At 44.9% G+C, this 15,190-nt stretch overlaps 1 protein-coding gene across 1 annotated transcript in view; it reads right to left on the bottom strand.

Annotated features, from left to right (window-relative positions):
- The window catches only part of ALG1 (ALG1 chitobiosyldiphosphodolichol beta-mannosyltransferase), a 49,235-nt gene that overhangs the window by 3,722 nt on the left and 30,323 nt on the right, over positions 1-15,190 (bottom strand). The window contains exons 9-12 of the mRNA XM_069733964.1: positions 8,924-8,983; positions 6,255-6,365; positions 5,909-6,023; positions 2,670-2,745 (exon numbers count right to left, since the gene is read on the bottom strand). Coding sequence (XP_069590065.1) covers positions 2,670-2,745; positions 5,909-6,023; positions 6,255-6,365; positions 8,924-8,983 — 362 coding nt within the window. The remainder of the gene's footprint in view (positions 1-2,669; positions 2,746-5,908; positions 6,024-6,254; positions 6,366-8,923; positions 8,984-15,190) is intronic.

Here is a 15,190-nt window from a genome sequence, read left to right as displayed (position 1 = left end):
GACACTGTGTAGATTACTTCGCACAATCCTGCTGACAGGTTCCCTTTAAGTGACTAGCTTGTGTTACTTGTTGGGCCTTGTCTATTAAAACAAGCTACATCCATGCAAAGTGTCACATTGACATGCATACAATATAGGACACTCACCAAACGATGAAATATACAGTGGTTTGCAGAAGTATTCACCCCCTTGACATTTTTTGTGTTTTGCTACCACATAAGCTGGAATTTCACTTTTGCTTTCAGGGTTACCTTTGGTCTCTGTGCTGCCTCTCTGTTTAATTCCCTCCTTACCTGGGCTGGGAGTTTTGGTGAACGACCCTCTCTTGGCAGGTTGTGGTGCCATGTTCTTTCTATTTGATTTGATGGTGCTATGGGGATCATCAGAGATCTGGATTTGCCCAACTGCGGGCCGAAAAGCATTAGGGCGCATACGCAGCCGCAATATGTCCCGGAACACAGCGAAATACTTTCGGGACATAGTGCTGCTGCGCATGCGCACTAATGCTTTTCGGCTTTGCCCGCAGTTGGGCACAGCATAATGTGCGTGCGCAAGGCAAGATTGCATTGCGCACGCATGAACTACGGAGGAAATAGACTCATTCAAGATAATACTGCGGCCAGCGGGAAAGGAAGGGGTGAATGAAAGGAGAGAAAACACCGCCCATCGGACCGGACAGAGAGCCCGCCAAATTCAGGTGACAGAGTCCCTTGAAGTCGCGGTGATCACATTAAAATTCCGACGCCATCTTACCTTACGGAAGATGGCCTCGGCATCTTGGGGTATGGTGCCGTCCCCCCGATCGCTGTGATTGGCTGTTCAATTCTGAACCCAGGCTAGGATCGAGTACCGATGCAACGCCAGGCATCGGCCAAAACCCCCAGGATTGGTGCAATCGACGATCACATCAATCGCGCCAATCGCAGGGCACAGCGGCGGTGTTACCACGCTGTGCCCTGCCTGTAACTTCCTGGATCGGTGCTGTAACAGCACCGATCCTACCCCAGAGCCTGCACTACCCGGAGCCTGCAGCTACTGATTGGCGCGATTGATGTGTCACACCGCTGCTGTGCCCTGATGGTGACCTGCCTATGATCGGAGCTGTGAGCTCCAATCATAGGCTGGTGCCTAGCAACACCGGCGTCACCAGGGCCTCCTCTGATTGGTGGGATCGATGTGATCATTCGATCCCACCAATGGCAGGCCACAGCAGTGGTATGACCGCTCTGTGACCTGTCTCACCTCTCCCTGACCTGTTTGACGGCTCTGCAGGAATCCTCACACTTTGTGGGGAAAAAAATAGAATTTTTTATTTTCACACCGGGAGTCAAACTTTAGTGAAGCACTTGGGGGGGGTTCAAAATTCTCACCATACACCTAGATAAGTTCCTTAGGGGGTCAAGTTTCCAAAATGAGGTCACTTGTGGGGAGTTCCTACTGTTTAGGTACATCAGGGGCTCACCAAATGGAACACGATGCCCGCAGACCATTCCATCAAAGTCTGCATTCCAAAATGTCACTACTTCCCTTCCGAGCTCCGAAGTGTGTCCAAACAGTAGTTTTCTACCACATATGGGGTACCAGCGTACTCAGGACAAATTGGACAACAACTTTTGGGGTCCAATTTCTCCTGTTACCCGTGGGAAAATAACAAATTGGGGACTGAATCATTTTTGTGGGAAAAAAACTGAATTTTTTATTTTCACGCCCGGGCGTTATAAACTTCTGTGAAGCACTTGGGGGTTCAAAGTGCTCACACACCTAGAAAAGTTCCTTAGGGGGTCTAGTTTGCAAAATGGGGTCACTTGTGGGGTGTTTCCACTGTTTAGGCACATCAGGGGCTCGCCAAACGCGACATGGCATCCGATCTCAATTCCAGCCAATTTTAGCTTGAAAATGTAAAATTGCGCTCCTTTCCTTCTGAGTCGTGCGCCCAAAAAGTGGTTCCCTCTCATGTGGGGTATTAGCGTACTCAGGACAAATTGGACAACTTTTGAGGTCCAGTTTCTCTTTTTACCCTTGGGAAAATAAAAAAAATTATTGCTGAAAGATCATTTTTGTGACTAAAAAGTAAAATGTTCATTTTTTTCCTTCCATGTTGCTTCTGCTGCTGTGAAACACCTGAAGGGTTAATAAACTTCTTGAATGTGGTTTTGAGCACCTTGAGGGGTGCAGTTTTCAGAATGGTGACACTTTTGGGTATTTTCTGCCATATAGACCCCTCAAAGTGACTTCAAATGTGAGGTGGTCCCTAAAAAAAAAATGTTTCCAAAATTGTGCTGATGTAAAGTAGACATGTGGGAAATGTTATTTATTAACTATTTTATGTCACATAACTCTCTGGTTTAACAGAATAAAAATTAGAAAATTGTGAAATTGGCAAACTTTTCGACAAATTTCCTTTTTTTTTTTTTTTTTTTACAAATAAACGCAAGTTATATCGAAGAAATTTTACCACTCATGAAGTACAATGTGTCACAAGAAAATCTCAATCGCCAAGATCCGTTGAAGCGTTCCAAAGTTATAAACAAAGAGACCGTAGTCAGAAATTTAAAAATTGGGGGTAAAGGGGTTAAATGTAGTATGGGGCTTTTTTACTTGAAAACACATACAGCAGCTACGTTCCCTTTAACCCTCAGAGATATAATATGATGAGACAGAATGAATACCTTTAGCTGAGCAGCAAGTTCTTTGGAATCTTCAAATGTCAAACCGTTTTCATTGTGTTTTACAAGCTCGTGCAAGCTGTAAAGAAAGTAATCATGCTTATTATTTCTGCGTTTTTGCAGCAATACATTGTGTGCTGCTGAGTAACGACCCACCGAGCCCCTCGTAAATAGCAACATTTGGTTTGTCGGTGAAGCTACAGTGCGGACTGAAGAAAAGTGATGCTGCAGGTAACTCCGCATTGGATGGGGACGCAGCACAGCTCAGTGGCGAGTGCTCGATTCTACAAAATCTGCATTTCCCAGTCTACAGCACCAAGCCGAAATCTGCCTACAGACATGTGCACGGATGCAGCAGAAGTACTGCAGAGATGTGCAGTGGGTGGTCTCTGCGGCCGAACGTGGTACATGGATATTTGTCAGTTTCCTACAAATTCCCTGGTAGAGCACCATTGTTTATCTGGGTTTAGGTCATCAGAAGAATACCATTCCCAACTTCAGGTGCCTCTTTAAGAGTTTCCTATAGAAGGGGGCAGTATCCCCACCGAATGCAATGCAGAAAATAGATAAAGGCCTCACATCCCTCATCTCATCTTTTGGAAGTGTATAACTGATGTCACTTCATCTTGGAGATCTCAGAAGTGTACTGACTGTATGTACCAGATCAACGGCAGGATTCAACAGGCCAGCTCCCACCGCAACTGCCACGATCAGGGAACCTCAGTCCCAGCACTACCCACAAACTGCTAGAGATCTCTCTCTAGTATGGTTTCCAGACAACCCCTTTAAAACTAGTGAGAACTTACATGACCAAAATAAATTGTAAGCAGGCAGACAGGAAATCTGGTGCTCAAGATGAGCAGGTCATGAGCAACATATAGAAGGTTGCTCAATTATGTGTTATTCTGTGAGGTGCCTGTCCATACAAATGAATGTCTTTCTATGGCCAATGAACATTAAATACACCTTTTTGTTGGATTCAGTCATCCATTAATTACACGGATGACCCTTCATCTAGATCAGGCCTGCACATGTGGTCCAAGCAGCTGTACGGGAGACGCAGCTCCCTTCTTCCTGCATCTTTAGATGCAAATACATTTGAACACCAGGGTAGAGCAGCATGCGTCAGTCTCGGACCTGACATGCAGCGGCGTGAGGAGGTCATCACACTGCTGCCGGAGCCGCGTGCCCAACTAGACATCGGGCACTGGTAAGCGCTCCATGGTGGAGCTGAAGAATGTGCTTTCATTTTAGATGATGGGGCCAGGGGGAGACAATTGGAGAACAGCATGGGGTACATTATGAGACAACAGAGGACATAGTATAGTGAGGGGCAGTGGGGACAATATACAGAAACGCAATGTAGGAGAAATAGGGAAAGGGGAAGTTTGGGGCGATATCGAGAGGGGGCAGTGTAGGGGCTTTAGTATGGAGAGGTTCATTGTGGGGGTATATTGTGGAGAGGGGCTGTGAGGGGGTATTTTATGCAGAGAGGCTGTGAGAGTGGACATTATGGAGTGAGGCAATGTGGGATATTAGAGAGGGGCAGTATGGGGGGATCTTTTGTGCAGGAAGCACAATGAGGGGCAATTTATTCAGGGGCACAGCATAGGATATATTTACATTTATGGGGCAGTATACTGATACTTTATTTTTAGGGTACCGTGTCAGGATGTGGTGCTGAAGACAGAGAAGAGGGAAGTCCACAAAGATGAGCTTTGGGCATGAAATCTCATCATGGCATCTGGACACAATGGAGAAGAAACGAAGAACGACTTCAATCAAAACAGATATCCATAAAAGGTATCTGGATGCAAATATTTGTGATACTGCCTGCGTCTCATCAGTACTGTGGTTCCTGTATGATTCGCAGTCTGATAATGACTGGTAACAGCAACACCCAGCATCTTCTTATCATTTGTTAAGGACATACTGGGAGTTGTAGATTCATGACAGTGGTTCTGGTCCTACATTCATGTACTGACAGTGGTTCTCGTGCTATCGGTGGTTCTGGCTCTGCATTCATGTATTGACTGTGGTTCTCGTGGTGACTGTTCTGATCTTGTACGCATGTAGCAATCCATATTATGCTTCATGGCTATCGTAAAACATAAAAAATCCTCAAACGTTAAGAGATTTCAGATTATGAGAAGGATTTGGTGAGTTTCTGCTCCAAAAACTCTGTTTAAGTAAGTCACACCAAATTATTTTCTTAGCAGAAATTCTCCAAATCCTCTAATACTCAAAACTTTGTTCTGGTGATGTATTAATATACTAACAGTGATTCTGGTCAGATTTATTCATGTATTTACCCATTTGCATGTTATTGTGGCCCTTGAAATGAAAAATACTGTGCATCCCTGATCTAAATGGCCACCTTGTAATACTGCCTTCCAGTAGGATGTGCTGATAACTTTGTTTCACAAAATTAGGCTGCAGTGGTGGAGTCTTCCCTTCATTTCAAGAGTTTTTTTGCAGTAAGACAAGCCATCTTCACGGTTACCAACCCACGCTGTGAAAAGAAACACAAAGCTTTTGCAGAAATGCCGGGTTGTGTTTCTGATATTGTTAATGCTTCATGATGTGCATTTTCATTTTGGTGATCTAGGACATACAGTCAATACACTTATGAGATCCGCGGCAGGAACATGGCTGGACTCAACAGCCCAGCTCTTTCTTGGTTTGCAGACATAGAATGGCAAACATAGCAATACTCACCCTTCCCAGGTCCAAAGCAATTTTCAGCTGAAGCTTTGGTTTTTGTTGAGACTGTAGCACTGAAGTCACAGTTACAAAGCTTATGACTAATGCAGCCAACCATTTAGCTCAGTGTTGATGCCAAAGTAGACAGCACGAACCGCTGAGTCCAGTGATAGGATGCAGCAGTGGTGATACCAGGACTACAGTGCATGTGCCAGCTGCAGCCAATCAATGAAGACTGTGGGTGTGTTGCAAAAAGGTAGTGCTGGACCTGGGGAGAGCAAGTATTGCAGCGTTTATTCTCCATGTCTTTAAGCCTACAATAAAAAAGGAAATAATTCCTAGGCAACACGTAATGGCTCACTAAAAAGATGACAAATAATCAGCTTTCTTCTAGATTACTTAATATTGTAGAACCAGGTTTGATAAAGAAACCCCAGTAGTCTTGAGAACGGGAACTGACTTTTTTCAATCTGCTGGCTGACTGTACAAAGACATTTTTCTGTAACACATCTAGACATGTATTTCATCATAAAATTTACCATTGAAAGTTAACAGCACACACAGGGAGACAGCAGCCGAACATATCAACCACCTTCATGGGAAGGTCCAAACCGCTAGATGACTTGTGAAGACAGACTCCTAGGTCAGCTGAACCTAAAACAAAGGCTTCTGGTTAACACACGTCTATAGGTTGTACAAACATGGCCGCTTTTCATTATTGTATCTGATATTGCTGTACCCACGTCAATAAGTACTGTACGGTTTAGAGAAGAAAGCAGACATTTCTCCAATGTTGGACCACTTCTTTTAAAATAAGTTTAATTGCTGAAATACGAAATGTGCAGTGAAAAAAAAAAAACAACCCCTCAGTGATTATTTCCCTACCTAGTAATACAGGATAGTCTTCAGCTTCCAGCCAAGGAGTGCAGATTTGTATGTTCTCCAGTTGTAACTCTTCAATCAGCTTACAGTAGTACTCCTTCAGGGGCCCCTTACCTAAAAATGGCGCAGGCACAAAAACACCATCAGTACATACATACTAGAATTCCTTTCAAAAGAATATTAAAGGGAACCTGTCACCCCCAAAATCGAAGATGAGCTAAGCACACCGGCATCAGGGGCTTATCTATAGCATTCTGGAATGCTGTAGATAAGCCCCCAATGTATCCTTAAAGATGAGAAAAGGAGGTTAGATTATACTCACCCAGGGGTGGTCCGATCCGAATGGCGTCGCGGTCCGGGGCCTCCTATCTTCTTACGATGACGTCCTCTTCTTGTCTTCACACTGCGGCGCAGGCATACTGATTTGCCCTGTTGAGGGCAGAGCAAAGTACTGCAGTGCGCAGGTGCTGGGCCTCTCTGACCTTTCCCGGCGCCTGCGCACTGCAGTACTTTGCTCTGTCCTCAACAGGGCAGACAAAGTACGCCTGCGCCGCAGCGTGAAGACAAGAAGAGGACGTCATCGTAAGAAGATAGGAGGCCCCGGACCGCGACGCCATTCGGATCGGACCACCCCTGGGTGAGTATAATCTAACCTCCTTTTCTCATCTTTAAGGATACATTGGGGGCTTATCTACAGCATTCCAGAATGCTGTAGATAAGCCCCTGATGCTGGTGGGCTTAGCTCATCTTCGATTTTGGGGGTGAAAGGTTCCCTTTAAAGGGATCCTCTCGCCAGGTTTGACTGATATGGGATGCAGCCACAACCTTTCAGGCCTGATATACAGCATTCTATAATGCTGTATTTCTGCCCCCAACCCAACCTGCAGGAGAAGAGCTTCTACTATTCTCACTAGTAGGGCGATCCGGTCCGATGGGTGTCACTTGCCTTCTTCTTGCTAAGTGTGGATGCTGCGTCCCTATGCCAGGGGGCAGTCGTACTTCTCTGCCCTTACGAGGGCAGAGCAAAGTACTGCAGTGTGCAGGTGTCAGGAAAGGTCAAAGAGCCCCGACACCAGCGCACTGCAGTACTTTACTCTGCCCTGGTCAGGGCAGACAAGTACGCCTGTGTAGGAGCGCGATGTCGGGGAAACTGTGTAGATGATGCAGAGATGAGTCATCCACACTAATCAAGAAGATGGACGGCACAAGACCAAGATCATAGACCCCCCTCAGTCCGGATCACCCCGCAGGTGAGTATAATAAAAAGTATTTTTCCTAGTCTTGCAGGTCAGGCTGAAGGCAGATATACAGCATTATATAATGCTGTATATCAGGCCTGAAAGGTGATGGTGTCATCTCATGTCAGTCAAATCTGGTGACAGGTTCCCTTTAAGTATCATGTAATATGGTCCATTGTTGGAAGACGGGCAGTGTGGCGAATCAATAAAAGCCGATACGTTACAGCTCATTCACACATGACCGCATTTTTGGTGCAAGTGCTGCCCATAAAAAAAAAAACACCACTCATATCAATGTTACTCAACGCGGCAGTGCAAATCAGCAATTTTTTTTTTTCACTGACCGAATCTGCGTGAAAAAAGGGGAATAAAAAATAAATAATAATATTGCAGCATGCACTAGTTTCTTCCGTAAATCGGAGGAGACTCAAGTTTATGGGTGCAAATAAAAAACAAAATAAATGGCACAAGGAGGCACAGTATACAATGTTTTTTATGAATACATTGAAATTCTGTAACATCGGAAACTGTAAATGGTTTTGTGAATGATTAATAACATCTGCAGTAAAAAATGGATTTTATACGGGCTGCACACAAATGACAAAATGGTCTTGAGTTTTCTGGATAAAACGAATGATTTCTTATAAACTCGTGAACCTGCCCGTACAGTGAGGGTGGCTGGCTTAGCTACTGCTATGTGTAGTCACCCAGCCCGGTCACACATAGCACTCTACTGCATTAGTGCGGTTTCACATTGGGTTCAGGCACCCGCTCAGTGGCTTCATCAGAGTTTATGTCCGAACCCTCCGCAAAACGGGATTTAGACATATGTGCCGACGGGGTCATAGACTACTATAGTGCCGACAGAGCAAACGTGCCCGGCCGTGCCTCATTTCCGGGTGTGTACACCTACTGGAGGCAAACACTCAAGACGTAGTACAGTGCACCTAGGTGTCCGCCTCCAGTAGGGGTATACGTGCGACAATGATTCACGACAGGGCACACATTTGCTCTGTCGGCACCGCTATGACTATAGACTATGGCCCCGTCCAAATCCTGATTTGCGGGGGGTTCGGATGTAGCCCTCATGGTTCCACTGAACGAGTACCTAATTGCAATGTGAAGTAAAAGCCAGAAAAAGACTGCCGGGAGTGGAGTTGATGTCTTCAGACGGGGCACACTGCAGTCCAATAAGTTGTAGAACTTTTGTTTAAAGCACAAATTTAAAGTAGAACATTTTGCACCTGGACAACCCCATCAACATATAATCTATACTGTATGGTGACACCCATAAGAATAAATCTCAAAATACAATGACAAAATGGTCATTTTTATGAACCATTTTTTTTAAACTATAGATATAATATTATGGAAGAAAATCAAATTGATTACAGTATATGTAAAAAAAAAAAAAAAAAAAACACGTTCCTTTACCTGTTATAACACATACTAGAGAAGGAAGCTTGGATCCATTTATGATAAACGAATCATAATCTGAAGAGAAAAAAACAAAAAGTACAAATGTAGTACTGTGTTAACAATAAAACATATTGGTGAAGCCATTAGAAAAATCCACAATTTCATTTAGGAGGAGAAATCAGAAAAAAAATATTCGTGATATTGTTTTACCCATGCTGAGATCCCACGCATTTTGGATTCGTTCATAATAATAATACACAAGTTTAAAGGGAACAAGTTACAAGTGTTGGAAGGCACTATCATTGTATTTACACTGATCGCAGGATTGGAACAAAGCTTTGAAGGTCCAACTTTATGATTCTAGGTTTTATAAAATCTCTTCTGTTTATCATGTGTAAAAGTCAGGGCAAGTTGAGGAGTGGGCATCAATTCCCACATTCTAATCCTGGTTAGGATTCTCTAATAACGTGGTTCATTAGCTCCAGTTCTAGCAAACAGTTATGAAGAGCACATCTGAAAATGGTGAATTTTGTTAGCAGCCCTGCACAGAAGATCTGGATGCACATATACTGGCCTTAGGGGTTTTGAGATGATTTAAGTATGGTACGCTGGAGACAAGATACCACCTGTCAGAGGAGGTGTTTGAAGTTGGATGTAACAGTGTCTTGGGAGTGCTTTATAGGAGAATACTGAATGGGGGTATTGTAGGAACCCCTGGATCTTTGTATACTGCTTTGGGATGATTGATTTTTGTGGAAAAGCTTTGCTTACCATTATTGTGAGGGGCAAGAGCTGAATGTGGCTCGCGACCCTATCTCAAGGCTGGATGTGGCTCGCGACCCTCTCTCAGAGCTGAATGTGGCTCTCAAGGTCAGAAACGTTGGGGACCTCTGCATTAGAGTGAGGACCACCATATGGTTATTTAAAAACAGCAGTATAGACCAATACCACATGCTTCCTTAGGCCCCAGGGCCATTTACAGCCCTCAATGACCTTTTATGAGGCCCCCAAGGAAATTCTCAGGGACCGCATTCTTGGGCAAGGATCTGTATTTTGATTGCCACCAGCTCATTAATTTCTTCTTGCTCAGTTAGCACACACATGCAGTGTTCACTACTGAGCACTGAAGGGCATGCAATGAAAGATTACGTCCCGACACCAGTGCCAGAGTCAGGATGCACTTTGTGTGTGGAGTTTGTACGGCCCCCGAAGGAAGGTATAAATATCCGAATGGCCCTTCGCAAAAAAAAAAAAAAAAAGATTCCCCATCCCTGTTTCAAGCACTAAGTGACCTTACATCAAAAATAAAACAGTGTTTACCCATACAAGTGATGGGAGGAAATATAAGGGTGCTGTCATGGGCTCTGCAAAATCAGATTACTGGTAAGTAATTACGTCTTTTTCCCTCACCCATAACAGCACCATGGAGACAATTACAGAGAAATAAGTATTCAGGGAGGGACACAGCCTGCAGAACCCTTCTCTCAAAAGTGAGATCAGAAGAGGATGTCAAATACAGCCTATATTATCTATAAAAAAGTAGAAGGTGAGGACCATGCCTTACAAATCTGTTCAATGGAGCAGGGTAGAAATCAGGTTAGGAGAAAAACCCCTGTCTCTTAACAGCAACCTCTAAAGTTCCATACTATCAAATATAGAATGGCTGCTTGAGGATGCCATACCGGCCCTGGGACAGAAGATCTGGAACTTCCGGTAGCACCCGTGGTTTGATGACTGACATTCCCAACCTTGAAGACCACGGCCTCTTGGGCTAGGAGGGTGATATCAGGAGGACTTCCCTGATTTTCCTCAGGACTGCTGAAATGGCATACAGGTCCTTCTCAAAAAATTAACATATAGTGTTAAATTTCATTATTTACCATAATGTAATGATTACAATTAAACTTTCATATATTATAGATTCATTATCCACCAACTGAAATTTGTCAGGTCTTTTATTGTTTTAATACTGATGATTTTGGCATACAACTCCTGATAACCCAAAAAACCGGTCTCAATAAATTAGCATATTTCACCCATCCAATCAAATAAAAGTGTTTTTTAAAAACAAACAAAAAAACCATCAAATAATAATGTTCAGTTATGCACTCAATACTTGGTCGGGAATCCTTTGGCAGAAATGACTGCTTCAATGCGGCGTGGCATGGAGGGAATCAGCCTGTGACACTGCTGAGATGTTATGGAGGCCCAGGATGCTTCAATAGCGGCCTTAAGCTCATCCAGAGTGTTAGGTCTTGCGTCTCTCAACTTTCTCTTCACAATATCCCACAGATTCTCTATGGGGTTCAGGTCAGGAGAGTTGGCAGGCCAATTGAGCACAGTAATACCATGGTCAGTAAACCATTTACCAGTGGTTTTGGCACTGTGAGCAGGTGCCAGGTCGTGCTGAAAAATGAAATCTTCATCTCCATAAAGCATTTCAGCCGATGGAAGCATGAAGTGCTCCAAAATCTCCTGATAGCTAGCTGCATTGACCCTGCCCTTGATGAAACACAGTGGACCAACACCAGCAGCTGACATGGCACCCCACACCATCACTGACTGTGGGTACTTGACACTGGACTTCAGGCATTTTGGCATTTCCTTCTCCCCAGTCTTCCTCCAGACTCTGGCACCTTGATTTCCGAATGACATGCAAAATTTGCTTTCATCAGAAAAAAGTACTTGGGACCACTTAGCAACAGTCCAGTGCTGCTTCTCTGTAGCCCAGGTCAGGCGCCTCTGCCGCTATTTATGGTTCAAAAGTGGCTTTACCTGGGGAATGCGGCACCTGTAGCCCATTTCCTGCACACGCCTGTGCACGGTGGCTCTGGATGTTTCCACACCAGACTCAGTCCACTGCTTCCTCAGGTTCCCCAAGGTCTGGAATCGGTCCTTCTCCACAATCTTCCTCAGGGTCCGGTCTCCTCTTCTCGTTGTACAGCGTTTTCTGCCACATTGTTTCCTTCCAACAGACTTAAGGTACCGTCACACTAGACGATATCGCTAGCGATCCGTGACGTTGCAGCGTCCTCGCTAGCGATATCGTCCAGTGTGACACGCAGCAGCGATCAGGCCCCTGCTGTGCTGTCGCTGGTCGGGGAAGAAAGTCCAGAACTTTATTTCGTCGCTGGACTCCCCGCAGACATCGCTGAATCGGTGTGTGTGACACCGATTCAGCGATGTCTTCACTGGTAACCAGGGTAAACATCGGGTAACTAAGCGCAGGGCCGCGCTTAGTAACCCGATGTTTACCCTGGTTACCATCGTAAAAAAACAAACAGTACATACTTACATTCAGCTGTCTGTCCCTTGCCGTCTGTTTGCTGCACTGACTGCTGGCCGCAAAGTGAAAGTGAAAGCACAGCACAGCGGTGAGTCACACAGCGGTGAGTCACCGCTGTGGCTGTGCTGTGCTTTCACTTTGCGGCCAGCAGTCAGTGCAGCAAACAGACGGCAAGGGACAGACAGCTGAATGTAAGTATGTACTGTTTGTTTTTTTTACGATGGTAACCAGGGTAAACATCGGGTTACTAAGCGCGGCCCTGCGCTTAGTTACCCGATGTTTACCCTGGTTACCGGGGACCTCGGGATCGTTGGTCGCTGGAGAGCGGTCTGTGTGACAGCTCTCCAGCGACCAAACAGCGACGCTGCAGCGATCCGGATCGTTGTCGGTATCGCTGCAGCGTCGCTAAGTGTGACGGTACCTTTACCATTGAGGTGCCTTGATACAGCACTCTGGGAACAGCCTATTTGTTGAGAAATTTCTTTCTGGGTCTTACCCTCTTGCTTGAGGGTGTCAATGATGGCCTTCTTGACATCTGTCAGGTCGCTAGTCTTACCAATGATGGGGGTTTTGAGTAATGAACCAGGCAGGGAGTTTATAAAAGCCTCAGGTATCTTTTGCATGTGTTTAGAATTAATTAGTTGATTCAGAAGATTAGGGTAATAGGTCGTTTAGAGAACCTTTTCTTGATATGCTAATTTATTGAGACAGGTTTTTTGGGTTATCAGGAGTTGTATGCCAAAATCATCAGTATTAAAACAATAAAAGACCTGACAAATTTCAGTTGGTGGATAATGAATCTATAATATATGAAAGTTTAATTGTAATCATTACATTATGGTAAATAATGAAATTTAACACTATATGCTAATTTTTTGAGAAGGACCTGTATATGCTAGATCGTAATTCCATCTGCTCAGAAAGGCGTCCAGTACCTCAGGATTCTCCCTGGGATTCAGAGAACAAAATTGTTCCACCTTTCTGTTTTGTCTGCTTGCAAATAAGTCTATCTCCAACTGGCCCCACATGTTCACAATCTCATGGAAAATTGATTGGTTGAATGCCCATTCTCCCTGCTTTAGCTGATTGCAGCTTAAAAGTCTGCCTTGAGGTTCTTTTTTCATTTTATATGTAGAGCTCTTAAAGAGATGGTTCTCTACCATTTGTCAAGGAATTGGACAGAGTTCCTCCCTAATGATTTACATAGGCCACTGTAAAGGTACCGTCACACTCAGCGACGCTGCAGAGATATAGACAACGAGCCGATCGCTGGAGCGTCGCTGTTTAGGTCACTGTAGAGACGTCAAACACAGCAACTCCAGAACGAGGCAGGAGCGATCCAGTGACGTAACGGCAACTCACTTCTCGTTCTCGCTGGTTGTTAGCTCCATGTGAAACAGCCGGAGTGTACCGATCCGACACACATCTAGGGGCCCTATGCTCGTTGCTGGCGTCGTTGCTTTTGATGCCAAACATGACGATACATGCCGACCTGGCGACTAAATAAAGTTCTGGACTTCTAGCTCTGACCAGCGATGGCACAGCGGGAAACACAACGAGATCGCTATCTAGGACGCTGCAACTTCACGGATTGTTGTCGTTCTCTTTGCAAAGTTGCTGAGTGTGACGGTACCTTTACCAGATTGTCTGAAAGGAATCTTACATGATGAACCTGCACGGAGAATAGGAGCTTCCTTATGGCATATTCTACCGCTAGTAACTCCTTCATGTTGAAAGAAAATTACTTTTCGTCTCCTGTCCAGACTTCCTGGACCAGGTAATCCCCTAAATGGACTCCCCATCCCTTGCGGCTTTCATCTGTGCTAATAATCCTCGAAACATGCTTTACCCAAGGAACTCCTCTGGCGAGATTTTTTTTTTTTTAGATGCAAGAGCCAACCTACGTTTTTCAAGGTAGTGCTGACTTCTTCCAGCTGAACTTGCAGTGATGAACTGAATTGCCTATAATTAGGAACTCGTCCAGATATGGGACTACTAGCAAATCTTTCTCCTGAAGGTGAGCCATCACTTCCGCTATTATTTTTGTAAAGACCCGAGGGGCCACTGCCAGTCTAAACGGAAGGGTTCTGTACTGGAAGTGTTTGATGTATTCTTTTATGGTTAAGGCCACTCTGGGGAATTTCTGGCATTCCACATTTATCGGCACGTGATAATACGCATCCTTCAGATCTAGGACAGCCATATAACAAACCATAAAGATGCTTTTTCTGGATTATCTTCCAGACTCCATCCATCTTGAACATCTGAACTTTCATGACAATAGTCAACTTAAAGGGCCTGAACAAATTGCTGAAAGTCCTTTTTTTTTTTTTTAAATCAAAAAGGGGATTAAAATCATTCCCTCTCTTCTTGTAAAGGGGCCTCCAAGAGGACGAACTTCTTTATCAGATCTAGCACCTCCTATTCTAAAGGTACCGTCACACTTAGCGACGCTGCAGCGATACCGACAACGATCCGGATCGCTGCAGCGTCGCTGTTTGGTCGCTGGAGAGCTGTCACACAGACCGCTCTCCAGCGACCAACGATCCCGAGGTCCCCGGTAACCAGGGTAAACATCGGGTAACTAAGCGCAGGGCCGCGCTTAGTAACCCGATGTTTACCCTGGTTACCATCGTAAAAAAACAAACAGTACATACTTACATTCAGCTGTCTGTCCCTTGCCGTCTGTTTGCTGCACTGACTGCTGGCCGCAAAGTGAAAGCAGAGCACAGCCACAGCGGTGAGTCACCGCTGTGTGACTCACCGCTGTGCTGTGCTTTCACTTTCACTTTGCGGCCAGCAGTCAGTGCAGGAAATAGACGGCAAGGGACAGACAGCTGAATGTAAGTATGTACTGTTTGTTTTTTTACGATGGTAACCAGGGTAAACATCGGGTTACTAAGCGCGGCCCTGCGCTTAGTTACCCGATGTTTACCCTGGTTACCAGTGAAGACATCGCTGAATCGGTGTCACACACGCCGATTCAGCGATGTCTG

The sequence above is a fragment of the Ranitomeya imitator genome, chromosome 7, assembly GCF_032444005.1.
Source record: "Ranitomeya imitator isolate aRanImi1 chromosome 7, aRanImi1.pri, whole genome shotgun sequence".
Taxonomy (NCBI): Eukaryota; Metazoa; Chordata; class Amphibia; order Anura; family Dendrobatidae; genus Ranitomeya; species Ranitomeya imitator.
Note: the sequence above shows the minus strand (reverse complement) of the source record. Positions and strands in the feature narration are given on the sequence as shown.